The following is a 17,640-nucleotide window of genomic DNA, read 5'->3' on the forward strand; positions in this document are numbered from 1 at the left end:
ATCAATGGCCACCGGTGGCGACACTCGGCCCCAGCTGCCGAGGCCGCGGTCCGCGATCCAGGCTACTACAATAGAGATCAGTGAGCTCAGCCCCCGAAACAAGTTTGCATGTATCGTCAGCAAAGACAAACTTCCTAGACAGCATACAAGCTGCACAACAGGCACATAAGAAAACTATACTGCAATATATAACGTTCAGCCTTTTTACTCTGATGAAGAAGGAAGAGGCAGCGGAGGCTGCTGCTGCGTACGTCGCCGCTTCTTCCACACCCGGTCTTCTTTCCCCGAAAGGGCACGCGGCCGACCCATCCTGAGTCCAAACCGAAACTGATAAGAGCCTAGGGAACAGCGCGCAAAACAGACGAGGACGAAGAAGAAACAGACGTGACAAGCGCTGCGCTTTTTTTTTATTTTTTTTATTTGATGTAGAAAAAGGAAATCAGAGATGAGCTCGTCACGTCTGTTTCTTCTTTGTCCTCGTCTGTTTTTCGCGCCGCTTCCTTCCCTGAATTCTCACTAACGCGCCCAACTATTCCTTCTTCTATGATAGCTGGAAAGGTTACCGCCGGCTATGAGTGACGGCGGCAACGACACTGGTTGTCTGATCGCCGCCGTCGCTTATAGATGGCGGTAGCTGTCCAGAGGTTTGTGTATATATACCTATAGGTTTGTGCCGACATTTCTTTGGTACCGGACACAATCCTGGGAAACCTAGCCCTTAACAGCTCCGCTGTAAAAAAACGCCAAATATATAGAAAAGAATCGACAACATTGCCATTGTTTGTCCCAGGCCGTGTGCCAACAGACAACATGTCTTGACGATGTCTGTCTTCGTTGGCTGCCGGCCCTCTCACTTCCAGCTTTATGGTGTTTCGATAGATCGATCTCATCAGCTAGTTTGAGCGTACTAATGGTGTCACCATATGCGTGGTGGGAACTGTAGTCTTTAGTGATGGCGGCGCCGCGCATGCGTGGAAGGCTCAATGAGAGCGGTCAATATCATCGTGCTTATAAACACACGCCCTACCACTCAGCACACCTTACGAGATGGACCACATCGGACCGATAAGAGCCATTCCATCCAACCAAACACTGAGAAAGTATCACGTGACTTTACACGTACTCGCGTGACGAGCTCACGTGACACTGACACGTTATTTGATGCTATTAAATGATTCGTAGCGTCCTCCGGGTTTCATTATAATGTAAAACGGAGTGTAGGGGATATGGCTGGCCGTTTTTGTTGTCGGGCAAACACTTCAACAACCAAAAAGAAAGCGAATTCAATGTTTTTTTTTCCAACGGCCGACTTTAGCCGGAGGAAGATTAAGTAAACAAAGGCCAAGAAAGTTCACGTTCTGCCGAGTGTTTATTTAGGAAGCATTCGGCCACCCCATTTGGCGAAGGAAACGAAAACAGCAATACCTTTGAGAGCCTGGTGGTAGGTGTATACACACCACGCTGCGTCGATCCGCTCGCATAGACGGCTAAGAAGAGAGAGAGAAAGAGGTGGTGCAAAAACCTGCCTCTTTCAACGGGAGTGTTTTGTGCAGAGTTTGTGGACGGAGTCAGTCGTGTTGTGGTCTAGGTTTGCTTTTGGGGGCGCTAGACTACGTTTTAGTCTGGCTTTGTTCCGAGAAGATTCGACCTAAATTAAATGTCAATGTCCACCGAGCGTTATGGTGCTTTGTGTGAAAGAGAACATATGTGCATCAGTTTCACGAGATATATTGATATCACATCGTAGATGTGATGCCGACAAAGAATGTTTTTTTCCCGGCTGCGATAACGCGATATTCTAATTTACATCTGTTGTGAAGACACCTGTTATTCTCCCCTCTTTTGGGGAGCCCAATGAGTGAGGTAGACGGCATCGACTTTCATTTCAACCAGAAAGTGTAAATTCCCCCCCCCCCCCCCCCCCCCCAACAACAACAACAAAAAAGTATACATACGAAGAGGTCACACTCGGATGCCGTTAGCAATGCGCACATACCAACGTTGTTGTAATTCCTCCAGAATTTTGTCAACAACCGGTGTCACCAAATTCCGCTTCGTGAGCAAGCGTTTTGTTTTAGTCTGGCCACAACAAAGTGCGAACGAATTCTCAGTACCAAAAGATCCGGGTCATTGGACTTCAAAACATGCCTCAGAATTACGTCCGAAACAACATTTCATATGCTCGGCTGTCAGTGTTTATGGGAGGTAATTAGCAACAGATTCGCAGCAGACCTCGGGCACTTCTCCCGGTGTGGTCAGAAACGTGAGTTGTCTTCTACCCGATCAATGCTTATATGTTCTCTTTCACACTAAAGACAATCAATGCTAAGTGCGAAGGGTGGTGCCAAAACCTGAATAGTCATATCCCATCACTAAAGAGATACTTGTCCTAAGGTGCGTAAATGATCAAGACATGCTCTCAACTCCAATATAGTATTTTTATATCTAAAATTGGTTTCTAATGTTTTCTTTTTGGCCCTTCCATGAAACATGTGTGTGGTGCAAGTGTTTTTGCCCGTTCATGTCGAACTCTACGAGGTGGAAAAATTAATACTTCTAAGATACGCTATTCGCGAAACATTTGTCTACCATAGTAGAGATGTTGCCTGTTTTGACAACTCGTGTAAGATCGGTAAACAAAAAAAAAAATTACAGACGCCGTATAAACAGAAGGACAAGTAAGTTTCAAGACTGCCCGCCTCGCCACAAATTACAATTGCAAAAGACGCCATCTGGTCTACAGAAAAATACAACGTAATGTAATGACCCCTCACCACGAGAAAACGAGAACCCCTTCACCACCGGAACATCGCGTAAATGCTTCATCTAATACACTTGTTGCTTTTAAACACAAGAATGTCCAGCACCTTGTGCTAGCAAAACGCGCCAGTATAATATACGTAACACTGCAGTAACGGGAGTCCTTTGTGCGCTATGAGCCTACACCTGCTAGTAAAGATGTATCAAATCTAACTAGATTTGTTCTTTCCATGTGCTTGGTAGAATGCGTGAGAGGTAGGATGTCCAAACCAATAATTTCATTCTAAACGTAGGTGGAAGAAACATACTGTATGTGCTCTTTTTCAAGATTTCTATGCGGGCTGGACCTTTGTAGATGTTGAAAATTTCCAAATTGAGCCACATTGCAACTGTTTTCGTCGGCTTAAATAGTTAATGATCGTTTGAATCAGTTTTAAGTACACAGACATCCACTTGCCAAAGCTTTTTTTTTTAAATAATTGTCTCGTTTGCTTTGCACGTCCCCCTGCTATTTGTGCCGTTTTCGCAAAAAAGAGGCTTTTGCGTTACATTGCATTCAATGTGTGAAATTGAGTGTTGATTCCTTACACTACTCCAGCCCTGCACATATGGTGCTTGGAAAAGAGCCTAGTCTGAATTTCCGCTGGGAAAAGAGGTTAACTGGTTACATAAGTAGGCTTAGAGTGCACCAAGGAACTCTGCGATGTGACATCAAACTAAAACCACTTGCATCGTAAGGGACGCCGAGAAAACGATCGCGCGTAATGTCGAAAGTGGAGAAGAAGGTTGTAGCAGCGGTCGGTCCCGCCCAGGAAACAGCACTGGATGGTTTGAGAAGACGATCCTGCCGAGGTTGACCCTGTCCGAAGTGTCCACGTCCATAAGGGCATGACGGAGGATGGAAGTCTAGAAGTCGGAAACACCATTGTCCGACACCAGTTTCTGGATAAGTAGTACGCACGTTGGATTGTTCGAGACGTTGAAGACCTAAGTGAGAACCTTGCCCATCCACAGTTCGATGAGTGCTGTTGCTTGCGGAGCACAGAAGAGGACGCGTAGACTTCGCTGTGCGTTCAAAAGAAAGTCCTCAGGCACAGGACAATGCCGGCAGAGACTTACTCAAAGTTTCGCATACAATTTACGTTCATTGTCCTCATCAAGAAGTCAGGGTATATCTGAGTTACCGTACTCAATTTTGAATGGAAATAAATAGGGCTTAAAAAAAGCAGAATTTGTGATGACATGACAGTCTGCAATCAATCCTGTTAAAGCCAATGTTTCCAAAACGGATTAAGCTCCTTGATTTTGATCGTGTCACGTATACGTATCCATAAGAAACAACGTGCTGTGCTGTGTCTTCAGAAGTCACCGACACTTGGATGTGACTTTACGAGGCGCTCAGTAAGGGGCTGATGATGGGAAGTCCGTGGATCCTTCGATACTGTTGTCGTAACAGATGGGTTCGTCCTTAGTGCTGTCTTTGCGCCTGCGAAGGGCGAACACAAGACACGTGCTGAAGCCGAACACCTCCAGGAACAACGCCAGACCTCCGATGACGGCCGATGTGGTCGGTTCGAAGCAGACCACACCCAGCTGCTCGGCTATGAGGTCCTCCATGCTGGACGTTTTCCCTGCACAATTTAAAAAAGAAAGTGAACGCAAAAAAAAAAGAAAAACTGTTCTTGATTGCACTTTCAATATTGCTATACTCTAATTAGCATGGTCCAAAGGAAGCGAGTCCTTTGTGCACAGAGTCCGCCTTCTCAATCATCCCCTTATGAAACCGAGACGACAAGAAAGGTGACAAACAACAGAACCCGTGCATAGATGATGTGGAAGGGCGCAACCACGAAGGCTCTGTTCAATAACACAGGCTCTGCTATGGGTATTTTCCCAGGAAACGTTGACTATACCAATCTGGTATTGACAAAAGGCTTTCTTAATTATCAGTGAATTCATGCTATAACAAACTGTCTTTACCTATGGTATTATCGTTTAGTAGTAAAACTACCGACTATATATGTATATACAAGGTGTTTAATTTCAATTTGAATAGATTGTCGGTGAGTTGTACAATTAGGGGGACACAATATAGGGGCTAATCGCCATGACTAATTGGATAATTAACTAAAATTTGTTAAATGACGTTTTAATTAGCGAAAATAAACACATGGTGGCAATTGGAAAATTGCTAAGCGTAATAAAAACCAATAAATCTGCCAATTAAAAAAAAAAAAGATTTGAAGCGCGGGGGGAGCGCTGAAGTTTACTCTCGTGCAACAGGCGCAAGGGTGGGGATCAGTAAACGGGGTTGATAATATTTTCATTCGTGTTTTCGGACCGCCAATCTACCTTCCACTGCTTTTTTTCTACTAAATGCGTTCTAATTAAAATCAAACAGCCTACATACTATAACCCGGGTCATGTTTATCATCTTATGTGGTCTCTAAAGAAGAAATAATTAAAATATGCAGATGAATGAGCCGTAATGATCATGTTAAATAAATGCTACGAAGCAGCCAAAATACTATAGCTCTTGGGCTGCGTTGACCTGTCGTTGTAGAAGAAACTTTGCGTTTTTTTCTCTCTCTCAGAAACAGAACAACATCTAAGGCCAATATCTAAAATAACAATTGCAAAGGAAATATCTTTAGGCTAGGTGCAGGCGTCGATGTTTAGAGCTCACTTTACACCGGTCGAAATGTTTAGGTTGTGCAATATAAAGTGAAGCTTCCAAATGTACAATTAGGTGCTTTGAATCAAGGCCGTTCACATCGGAATCATCAAAGTGACAAAGATGCGAATCCAAATGTGATGTCAAAGTCAACAAGTACAGCAGATATTTTTGAACCGATCATTAGATGCGTCGTTTTACACGCATACCAACTAACACAGAAAGGGTGAACCCTGAATTTCGTTTTTTCAAATCCCGGAGCGTGCGAAGAAAGCGCGTGCACCATGAACAGCTTCATGAAGCACTTTGTCATCTACACGACGCATAAATCATGCATGCTCTCATTAATAAATATTTCTTATTCAACAACTTCCGGTCATACACCCTGAAACAAAACGACAGGCGCCTGTTTCCCAAAAGCCACAAATTAAACGCGACGAACAAACGGCAGTTCCGGCTTGGAGCGAGAAGGACAATTCATACTTCCTGTAGAATTCTGCTTTTGGCTTTAACCGACTTTTCTTTCGCGTAGATAAGTGCTGTCATGTCGCCTACCCCCTTCAAAAACAAACCCGAAAGTGCCAAGAACGGAAGTAAGTAAACTTTTGATCATTTCTGAGTAGACACTCTTATTACCCGACAGCTGCTCGCAAACTTTCAGACTGGTCGGCCTTCGTCCCATCCTAGTAAATCAAAACGCGTCAAGAAACCACTCCTCGCCAAGACCGGAAGTCTACGGTCTACTTTTCCTTCCCTTTACGGCCACCCAGGGGAGCTAAAAGACGAATCCGCTCAAAGAGTCCTCTTTTCCTTTTCCTCCTTTCGGAGATCCTCACCGACAAGCATATAAGCACTGCTCCGAAAATCGCCAGCGGCTTCTGTTTATTCGGGGCAGAGTCTATGCACACTTACAGCAGGAGGGGCGCACCCTGCGGACTTGACCGTATACGAATTCAGTCGCAGGAATCCCCATAAGGGCAGTCCCCATACTCCCCGGCACGGAGCGTCACCACCAACTGACGCCGCCGCTCCGGAAGACAGGCTTCGATCAGAGGAACCATTTCGGAGAGACCCGCTGAGACCAGCGAATCGTTATTCGAAGACTCCATCCGTTTTTACTGCCCGCCGGACCCGCTTCTTTCTGCCATCGGCCATCCAGGAGAGCGAACGGTCATCAAATCGAGACCTTCGCTCAAGTGCCGTCCCGTTCTTCTTCTTGCACTTTTTTCTAATGGCATCCAATGTCGGAATCGTGTCTCCTCTACTTCAAACGAGACCCGAGCTACATATCTCGGATGTCGTGCACGTCTCAAGAGGATGCAAATTCTGCCGTGCGTGTGCCCATACACTGTGGATATTCCTTTGTGTTGCGGCATATCGCAGCTGTTCAGAAGGTCGCAGTCGCGGCCGATGGATGGAATATCAAAAGCCGCCTCGGGGAAATCGAAACTATCATGCAGGTCGATGTCGCGGGCTCTTCTTCTCGAGTGCAAAAGAGCATCAAGAAAAAGCAGAGGTTGCCGAGGAAAAAAACAGAGGTCCACTAAATAAAACCAAGCGGTTCTTCGGAGCACGGTTTTACGGCTCCGTGACGGCAGTCTTGCCATGGAAAGACACTAGCAACAATATACAATAGAATGGCGAAGGACTAAAGGAGAGGGGAGGCCTATCGACTGGAAACAAAAGAAGACGACACAACTCTGAAGGGCCTTTTCGTGTAACGACGAGTACGCCGTACAGAAAATATATGCTCAAAATAGAACGAGGAAAAATAGATCCTCGGTTTACTAGGAGATGTCTTGGTAATAACTGATTATTAGACAAAATATTCAGAGGGACCTTTAAGGTTCTGGCAATCGTCCGTTCAAAGAACGCATCAGTAACTAAATTATAACTACCCCACTCCCCCCCCCCCCCCCCAAAAAAAAAAAAAAAGTTTTTACGGAGTAGTTTAGACGCATTGATCGTTTTACTAATTTTGTACCAGAACGTTTGTTTTTAGAAAGGGCACGGTTATAGACTTCTGCATGTTTGTATGTAGTGCGTGTGTGTTGATTCAATTTAACTATAGACGATTGCAAGCTGGGCGACTGGCCGCCGCCATGTCTCTGCTCGAGCAGGCACGCCCGTGCAATTACGAGCTCGTCAAAGCTTCGTTCACCCGCGCCTTGCACGCGCTTGCACGCATGGGGCACCACTTGTGGCGCCATGCTTGCAATTGTCTATATGGTATAAAATCAATAGAATAACCTTAGATCATTAAAAGCAGAGTTATGGATGTGCGCGATATTTGACCAGTTCAACATGAAGCCTGTCGTGTGGCTAAAACGTTAGTTTGTTTAAACGCCTCGGTTTAGCTGAAAGTTCCTGTTTCGCTGAAAGTTTTTGTTTTACTCAAAACTTCACTTGAGCTGAGTGTCTCAGTTTGGATTCAAACATCAAACAGCTTGAGATGAACATTTAGTCGTAATAGCTATTTCCGTCAAAGTTAATCTGCTTGATTCAGACTTCAGCCGAACTGAGCTACACTACCTCCCATAGCATGGGGTCAATAAACAGGTGATTTATTAATGGTATGACCAATCCCACGAAACAAGAAAAAGCTATAAATATAATGCACACATGGCACAGAGTAGACTGACTTACTGCGGAAAGTGACGCTAGTACACGCAGGAATGTCACTCGAGGCTGGCGATCAATTGGTTTCTCTCAAAAACAATTTCTACTGTGAAAGCGAAAGCCCCAATTGTTTCATGGAGTGTTGTCTGTAACCGTCTGTAGCAGAAAAACGGCACCCAAAAGTGAAATTTCCATTGTCTGCGACGCGTCATATCAGATGCTTCGTCACAGAAGCCGGTCGGGCGTTTAAGGTCAAAGCGGACGCGCCTCAGAAATAAAACACGAAGAAAAGCACAGCAACGCAGATGCATCGTCACAGAAGCCGTGGAGCCGGAGGGAGCGTCATGTCACCGCCGGCGCGCCGTGCGAAAAAGAAAAACGTGGCGCGCTGCTTCTAGAAATGCGCTGCCGAGTAGGAATGCTTTCGCATTCCTACACGTAAGCAGTCTTAGGCGTCTCTGGCAAATTTTTTTCATTGTTTTCGAAGTGAAGCAGTCAATTTCGGGCTTTTCCATTGTTAGAAGATGAACGAGCTTCTTGGGATAGCCTAAGCATCAGGGCGAGTTTCTTAATGTTTTTTCTCCTTCTTAGACAATTTGTGTCGCTACTTTAACGTACAAGGGTTCCCGTTACAACATCGAGGCTCAGGTGCAGCTGAGGTACACCCGAAAGCTTGTGGGAGCCGGGGGTGAAAGACGAGGCAGAGGGCACGTGACAGGCGGCCGGCGGAGAAGGCACGAGCTGGGCGAGACATTGCGAGCTGAGCGAGGCTGGAAGCTGGACAAGAACGACGGAGCCGGGGCTGCCTAGCCTGGCCCATAACGAACCCCGGAGCGGTCCACCAGCAAGGTCTGGAGCAAGACCCTTGGAAACGGCAAGCCCGGGCCATATGACCTGGGCTATGACGATCCCGGGGTGGTTCAGCAGCGAGACTCGGGCATTGATAGCCCGGGACAGCCAGCCTACGCAGCGCTGGCGTGGAAAAGGCGATCCGCAGGCCTGGACACGGACCCCGACTGTGAGCTCTGATCGACGGGCGACAACAAGGGTCGGCGGGCCGGGACTACCGGCTCTCGACGACGGGCAACCGGGAGGTACAGTAAACCCATTCGCTGTCTTCTCGTTGCAGTGTGTATCTCCCTGGGTGACGGGCGGAGCGCATACCGATAGGGCAGGATTATTAGTACAGAGGGACCTCCCCCACAAGGAAACCCACATTAAAATGGCGCCCAACGTGGGGCCCGTTCGGTACGCCTCTGCTTCTAGTCGTCCCCAGAGAGTCCCATGGATTCGTTGAGCGGGTTGTTCACTAACGCTAACGATGCCCGTTGAGACAAAGTATGTTGGAATTATGGTGACTTGTCTCAAAGCAGAGCTCAGCAGGTGTCTCCTCGAATCGAGTACTTAAAGGTCTCGAAGGACGAGGTTGCGGACGCGCGTTCTCGGGTACCCCAGAATAGTGGTTGGCAGGAGGTGACCCAACCGGGGGGAACACGAGGAGCGCGGTTAAGATGTAAGAAAGTCGTCTTCGGAGGCAGAGGAGAGCCACGGCATGTTCGCTGGAAGGCAGGATAGCGACTGGCAGGAGGGAACACAGCCAGGACTTATTCCATATTTAGGATTTAGGCTTGGAGTGATGCGGTAGGCAAGCAAGCGCTTGTCTAGGCCCGGGGTGCAGATGGGGTTTTCTCAGTGGGTGTCGGAAAGATTGCGGGAATTGCAGTCGACACCGGGAACACTGGCGGTCGAGATTGTCAGCGGGTGTTGGGTAAACTGACGTAAATCGCAGTTGACACCGGGAACGCTGGCAGGCGAGTTAAGGAGCAGTATGATTCGTAACCGCTGGGCCAAGACGGCTAGTTGCTTCGCGTCACTCCAACAACCGACGAAGGGCAGAGGGACGACTCTCCCTTGAGGGGGGTCGTTCCGAGAAAGCTACGAAATGTTTTATAGGATAATTTCTCGACTTCACTCTGGCCGGTCGTGGCAGTGACAGCAAGACTTTTAATAAGTTATGTCGCGTCATGACCTGGCCGGGGATGAGGCGGTAGACATTTAGGTGGCTTGTAGTTGTCCAGCTTGCCTTGAGGCGTGAACGGTTTAAGCGGGCTTGCTCGCTGAGCTACCGCCCCCTCCGAGGACCGAGCAGTCCCTAGAGCTCGTATGCACGTGGACGGAATGGGACGCTGACGTTTACATCGAGTAGCACATGGTATATGTAGCCGTTGCGGAATTGCGGGTATGGTATTTGGTCATCCCGCCACAGGCTTTGGATCCCTTCGCTTGCGCAAAAGATGGACTAGGTTTACGCCATCGTTACCTGTTCTGAAGGAAACTCACGCTTTGAGCAACGCAGCTAGTGGTTTTGCCGCATCGCTTGCTCCGAGGTGAGAAGGGCACCCGAGGTAAAAAGACGCGAGCGTCGTGTCTTACGTCTAGGCTTACTCGGCGAGATACAAACGAGGAGGCTTGCCCGGTTCACATCGCTGACTTGAAAGGATACTACTGTTGTCGCGATGGGGAACACGTGTAACATGAGGTTGCGGTAGGACACAAGAAATCCCCTGTTCTTGGCGACCCAGGAGCGAGCTCTGGAATGCAGACTTGCTGAGTTTGCCGCATGGTACATGAACCCGTCGGCAAGCTATGTGGCGGAAGAGGCTATGGCCACTGCCACAATCTGCGACAGAGTATTTGTTCGCTGTGTGTTGTTTTAACAGTTTGTTCTGCGCAGAATAGCTTCTTGGAAAGACGGCCGTATACAGACGGCGTAACCCAGGAAGCCCACCGGGAGGGAAGACGGGACCATTTGTTTTCTTAAGTGCTCAGGGTGGCTGACAGTTGTTCGGCCTGACGAACGGTTCAGGCGGGCAGTTCTAAGCCCGCTTTGACCTCTAAGCGGAACGGGGCAAGTCCGTCTGCGTCGGCCGGACCAGCTTAGAGCAAGCCCCCTGCTGCATCGCGGTGAGTGGGACAGCGAGCGACAGACAGGTCGGCATTGTCTGCCGGCTTCGCTAGCCACCACCACCTACGCCGCTTTCGGACGCTGCAACGTGGCCACTCCGGCAACAGCAACCGCGGCCGCCCATGAAACCCAGCGGCTCCCTGAGGCCCATGAAGTCCCCCGAAGTCCGGGCCTTGAGGGGGGGAGAGTGTGGGAGCCGGGGGTGAAAGACGAGGCAGAGGGCACGTGACAGGCGGCCGGCGGAGAAGGCACGAGCTGGGCGAGACATTGCGAGCTGAGCGAGGCTGGAAGCTGGACAAGAACGACGGAGCCGGGGCTGCCTAGCCTGGCCCATAACGAACCCCGGAGCGGTCCACCAGCAAGGTCTGGAGCAAGACCCTTGGAAACGGCAAGCCCGGGCCATATGACCTGGGCTATGACGATCCCGGGGTGGTTCAGCAGCGAGACTCGGGCATTGATAGCCCGGGACAGCCAGCCTACGCAGCGCTGGCGTGGAAAAGGCGATCCGCAGGCCTGGACACGGACCCCGACTGTGAGCTCTGATCGACGGGCGACAACAAGGGTCGGCGGGCCGGGACTACCGGCTCTCGACGACGGGCAACCGGGAGGTACAGTAAACCCATTCGCTGTCTTCTCGTTGCAGTGTGTAACTCCAAGGGTGACGGGCGGAACGCATACCGATCGGGCGGGATTATTAGTAGTGCACCTCCGTAAAAGAAACCCCACAAGCTACACATTTGCCTTTGAGGTCAGGTACCCACAAGGTGCATTTTTCAGCCTGCCCTCTACATTCCGCTTCAGCATAACTGGACAAAGGGCGAGAGCTGAGGCCGCCGAGAGCCAATTGAAGCGACATCGCTCCGCAGAGGAGGGACTGCGCACATCCACCGTAGGTTGTTCAAGGCCCCTAGCTCCCACACTTTCATTGGCTCGCCGTGACTGCGGTGTTCAATCTTTGTCAAGATACAATAAGATAAGGTACAGCATAGACAATTCGAGTTACAAAATAGTCACGCAAAAAGAGCTAGAAAGTTCGACACTTCACCTTCTACTCTATATAAAAAAAACTTTTGGATTCGTTCTTTGTTTTTGTTTTTGTTCTTATTTAGACCTCTGCTTGCAAAGCATTCACTCAACTATTCTATAATGTAAACCGTTCACAGCCTCCGACGCTGCATTTTTGAAACATACAAAAGCTTTCTGAATGCAGAAAGCCAAATAACAAATCGGGAGCATATATATTTTTTGTTTTGTTTTTGTTTGAGTAAGCCACGGGTAAGGAAACTTCATACCGGACGTTGTCGGTGCTGTTACCGGAAAGGCGTAGCTGATGTCCTGCGTCTGCCTGCCCACCCCGAACTCGTTGGCCACGATGGACACCTTCTTGGACAGCGTGGTTCTGGTCAGCTCTTCCTCTTCGGACAAGTGGTCGTCGTCCGCGCTCCTCCGGCGTCGCCCGAACGACGTCACCGTCTCGATGTCGTCCTCCCGCCGTCCGGTCGGAATCTGGCACAGCACCTGCGAGACAGTCGGAAGATTGTGGTGAAAATATTGCATTGAGGTTTCACAAAACACCATTCCACTTCCGACGAGCCGCCTGATGTCATACACAATGCTGCAGCGAGCAATTTTTCATGTTTATTTGTGCGTAAGCGATTCTTCTTTAGGGTCGTTTTTTACAGCGGAGCTGTTAAGGTCTAGTTTCCCCAGGATCGTGTCCGCCGGATTAGAAATGATGACACCGAACTCTGGACACCTACCGCCATCTATGAGCGACGGTGGCAATCAGACAGCTGGTTGCCGCCGTTGCTTATAGATGGCACTGGAGCAACCTTACTTCGGAGGAAGAAGAGCGGGAGCGGAACGAGCGGCGATGTGCGCAGCAGCGCGAATGATTCCGCAACCGCCGCGAAGCCGCTATTGCCTAAAGTTCCACTGCGCCAAGCGCTTAAGATTCCCTTGCGAAAGAAGGGCAGATCGCTCGCCTGGAAAGCGACCGCCGTGAACAGAAGGTACAGCTTTGCTGCTCTTCCTTCATCACCAGAATGGAAAAGCTGAAAGTTTCTTTTTTTTTTTTTTTATGTTCCCAGATCTCAGAAACACGGCAGTAGGTGGCTGCGCCGCGGTAACCTTCAAAAATTACGCAGTCGCGAACATAGTTGAGTCTCGAAAACTGTGTCTTCAGACCTATTTCGCTTCTTTTTTAGTAGGGTGGAGCACGAGCTCGGAGGATCGGTGGCCGAGTGGGCTAGCGCACACCAGCTCGGAGGACGTGGAGCGAAATCTCGTGCTGTAGAACCCAAGGTTCCAGGGTTTGATCCCCTCTCCTGCCCGTTTCGATCCGGATGAGCATCGTGCCGGCGTGCATTCCTGTATCACTACTGAGTGATGCACATTAAAGACCCCAGGCTAGCGGTTGTACTGCACTGACTAAACTTCTCATCTACAGCTGGGAGACGCGTCGCCCGTTGGGGCAGAGCAAGTTCTTGGCTGCATTAACTTACACACAACTCAATGTTTTTTTTTTTCGAATGGGCGGGCAAAGTAGGTTAAACGCGCCCCAGTGATACACTCGTGACGTAGTAACCGTCTCCCACTGTAACGTGTATTAGCAGTCTGAACGCAGCTTTACGCGAGCTCTATACTTTTTTTTTAGTTTGAAATGCAAAAAAAAAAAAAAAAAAAAAACTTGTATATATATATATATATATATAACCTTTTACCACTCGGGATTGACGCTAAAGAATGCAAAACGAGCCCCAATGCTAAAGAACTGACTGGATAAATGTCCGTAGACTCGGTCAATATGACCGTTTAATCACAATAGCACGCCTGTAAGCAGACCTAAAGACAGGCGCAAAGGAAATCCAAACCATAAAAGAAAAACGCAGACAAACTTACTTAAAACTTAGAAAGAAAAAAAGAAAGAAAAGAAAGAGAAACGCAATCATTTTAAACACGCCTGCATGTGATGTTCCTCCTGCGGACCTCCTGCCAGAACGGCTCTCTTATTTTGAAATGGGCGCAAGGAACATTTTCTTCAACGTCTGCTACCCTCCCCTTTGCGCATAGCGATCATTTTTTGAGGCCTACAGAACAAAGCCGAACACATGAACAAGTCCGAAGAATAACACACACAAAAAAAAAACAGCAATAACGAAAACTTCATTAAATTCTTTTTTTTTCTATCATCATCATCTTTCTTTTCTGAAACTGGCTCAGCAGCTGCCTCTAATCGGCTATGGATTTTCCCGTCCTGACTCAACAAAAAAATTGAGAAGAATAGGAAATGAGTAGTTAGAAAAGACAAGCCTTTGACAGCTTGTACGGTACAAGAATAAGCTCTTCTTTTCTTGGAAGGACACGTCCATCCCCGCGGAAGGGCGAATGAATGCTCGCGATAAATTCGAGCTGGAATAGGATGAGCTTAAAGCTTCGCGCTCAATCTCCACGCCGGAAAAACTCTCCCTCTCTCTCTCAAAAAAAAAAAAGATGATCGAAGTTGGATTTCTTATGTGGAGGAGTTAGACAGCGAAAGTTTAGTCTGCCTTGAATTGCTAAAAAGTAATCGAAGTGCAGGCTAGCTGGTGGGTATTAATCATAGTGGAAAACAACCTTGAGTTAAAGATAAATTAGAAGGGTCAGAAGAGACAACGCTTTTATATCCCTCTCACAATGCACTATATATATATATATATATATAAAGCAAGGAAGCAATCGTCGTTTTTAAGGTGACCCCCAAATTTTAAGCCGTTTCGTTTCGAACACACCATGGCAGAAAACAATAACAGGTCCAGGAGGAAACCGATCGAAACAGGTTGTTTTTGTGCTAAAGCCCTGTTTTGTTAAACCACATATCAACGAACGTCATTCCTCGGAGAGCCAAGAAAAAGATAACCAAGACATACCGCGAAGGAGTGTGTTGGTGATCTTTTTCTTTGGATGATTCAACAGCCGCGCGATGTGTATGACAGACTGTGGGACTTGCTGCTGGTCGAGGACATCAAGCAGCGGAAATAGTTCTATCACTGGCAAAACCTCAACAAGGCACATATTTATCATATCTGGCATGTGAAAAGGACACATACATTGAATTCCGTCATGCAAATGAAAGCACAGAAAGAGGGTATCTTTTAAATTAGTGGCGTCGTGGGCAAGAAGGCGCGATTGCACAGTCGTGTGTAGTGAATCCTCGTAATGAAATACTATCGTCGCAGTATAGAGAGTTTGTGTCAGTTACTCAGTCTTGCAACATTACCCAAATTGTCTTAAATCCTACACGAGGTGGTTCCGTTCCTGATCTGTTCTTTTCATCTCACCCCGACTGTATTTCCGCTTGTCATAACCTAGAATATATTTTTGACCACTGGGCTGTCTTTGTCGAGTCAACATTTTCTCCGGCTTAGCGCAGTGTCACTAGAAAAAAAAAAGAAGCTTTTTCTAAAAAAAAATATTCTAAGGTCGAAACCAACAATAAACTGCTGTGCTCTTTTGATCTCTTCTCAAACGATCGAATACCTGACCCTTTTTGACACACGTTCTGTGGCTGAGAACTGGGCTCTGCTTAGGGATAAAATCAGCGAAATTGTTAAGGAGTGCGTCTCCCTATTTTCTATTAAAAAGAACCTAAAACGCCCTTGGTTTAATAACCATCATAAAAAAAAAAAGCTGAACAAAAAGAAACTGCTATTTCACTAAGCCAGGTAAACAAATACTCCTGAAGTATTGTCCAAATACAAGGATAGTGAAAAAAACCTGCAAATTAGAAATTATAGCACAAGTAAGTTTACGTTTCTTAATCACGACCTTTCTAAGATGTTATTAACCAACGCTCGAAAGTTCTGGTTGGCAGTCCGGCCTAGTAATCTAAATCCCTCACCCATTATCCGGGACAATAGTGGAACCATAGTGTCACCTCATGACTCATCATCCATATTTAACTCGTTCTTTAGTTCGGTGTTCACGAACGAGTCATTTCCACTGCCATTGATGCCATGTCCTACCATAACGGGTATAGATAACGTGGCATCGACATCATGCGGAATTGCTAACGTCATCGAACGCTTGCGTGCTAACTGGGCTTGCGGAGACAATAACGCCACAACCTTTGTTGGAATGACTAAGTGTAAAATTGCCATTCCCTTCTGCCACCTTTTTCATGCATCACTCGATTCATCCGAATTACCTAACGACTGGAAATTTGCAAAAGTACTCAAGGTGTATAGAACTTTTCATTTCAGTAGTTGCCTGACCGGCGGGTAGAGGGCGCTGGTGCACTCGCCGCCATTAGGGTGCTTCAATTTGGTCGGTTTCGGTTTCAACGAGCAAGCGATTGTGATGCAGTTTCATGTTACTTTCGACTGATTTTGCGATATAAATTTCTTTCTTGTAGCACACAGCGAATGAAACAATAGTGTTGAGCCACTTGGCAGACCACGAAGGATTTTCGAGCCTAAATTGCGATCTTTCTTTAGAAACATGATGTGCGTCTGATTCCGTCCATCTTTAATTTCGGCCAGGTTCGGCGGTGAAACAACTGCGCTGATGCACAGGGAGGAGTCACATTGTCCACGCCGTACCCAAGGACACTAATTTCCAGAAAAAAAAAAAAAAAAAGAGCAGGACAAGCTCCGCCTGCAGAGTGCGCTCGTTGCCTGCAGCCGTGCCTTGGCTCTGCGTGCACCGAGCGGTACGGAAGGTAGATAGCTCGCGCTCAAGTCAGATATTGGACTGATCATCTTACATTGCAACAGACTATATTGCATCAGTGCTTAGTGAAAAAGTAGGTCGACAACATGATCAACAATCTGCTGAATCACCAAAAACAGATGAACTGACGAGTTTACTGTTCGATATCTGGTTACCGTACACCAACCTTTTCTAACTTCGAGACTGGAAAGGTCTTTTATAATGACTAGAAAAGTTTCATATAATCAGGTAGATAATATAAAAAAAGTGATATTGTCCCTGCCTGTTTTATTTAAAAAAATTAAGCGCTCGAGAAATATTTTGACAGACCAGCGTAGGCTGACTAGAAAATTTCTTTAACTAAAGTACTCATTAACAGCATTTCAAAATATTGGCCTTATGAAATAAACTTTTTGCTATATGGACATTTGCTTACGATGTTCTCAAGGTATGAGAATGGTGAGATAAGTGAATGCCAGACTTTAAATAAAGTCTGATATTCATCTTCCATAAAATTTGCCAAATGAAATTGAAGAGCGCAAAAGAAATTATCTCCGATCATTTCTTTTGCGCTCCTCAATAAGTACGATAAGTTTGGATGAATTCGAACGCCAGGCGCCACCCAATGTACCTGTGTAGAAAGCTGTTCACTTATTTGAAACGATGCGCTTCGCACATTTGGACGTCGCCAGCTGCTGAAAGTAACTGCCTGTTCGCCGTCGACAACCGGCTGCACTCAGGTGATTTTCATGCAGAAGGATTCTTTTCAGCGTCACATTTTGTGAATCATAGGCACTATCAAGTTGTCTGTGACAGTTTCTTACGCGGGGAGTCCAAATATTTGTGGTGAAATAAATTAATTCAAACTGCATGGTTATATTAAAAAATGACTTAAGCAATTGAAAGACTATGGACATGGGACCAAGCACGATAT

The 17,640-nt window shown here is 47.1% G+C and overlaps 1 protein-coding gene across 1 annotated transcript in view; it reads right to left on the reverse strand.

The window, feature by feature from the left end:
- Positions 1–1,354: 1,354 nt before the first annotated feature.
- LOC8025447 overlaps positions 1,355–17,640 on the reverse strand; it is a 140,071-nt gene continuing 123,785 nt past the window's right edge. The window contains exons 14-15 of the mRNA XM_042289275.1: positions 12,311–12,536; positions 1,355–4,391 (exon numbers count right to left, since the gene is read on the reverse strand). Of these exons, the coding sequence (XP_042145209.1) occupies positions 4,159–4,391; positions 12,311–12,536 (459 nt within the window). The 3' untranslated portion in view covers positions 1,355–4,158. The remainder of the gene's footprint in view (positions 4,392–12,310; positions 12,537–17,640) is intronic.

Source organism: Ixodes scapularis, unplaced genomic scaffold, assembly GCF_016920785.2.
Source record: "Ixodes scapularis isolate PalLabHiFi unplaced genomic scaffold, ASM1692078v2 PGA_scaffold12__126_contigs__length_90152505, whole genome shotgun sequence".
Classification (NCBI taxonomy): domain Eukaryota; kingdom Metazoa; phylum Arthropoda; class Arachnida; order Ixodida; family Ixodidae; genus Ixodes; species Ixodes scapularis.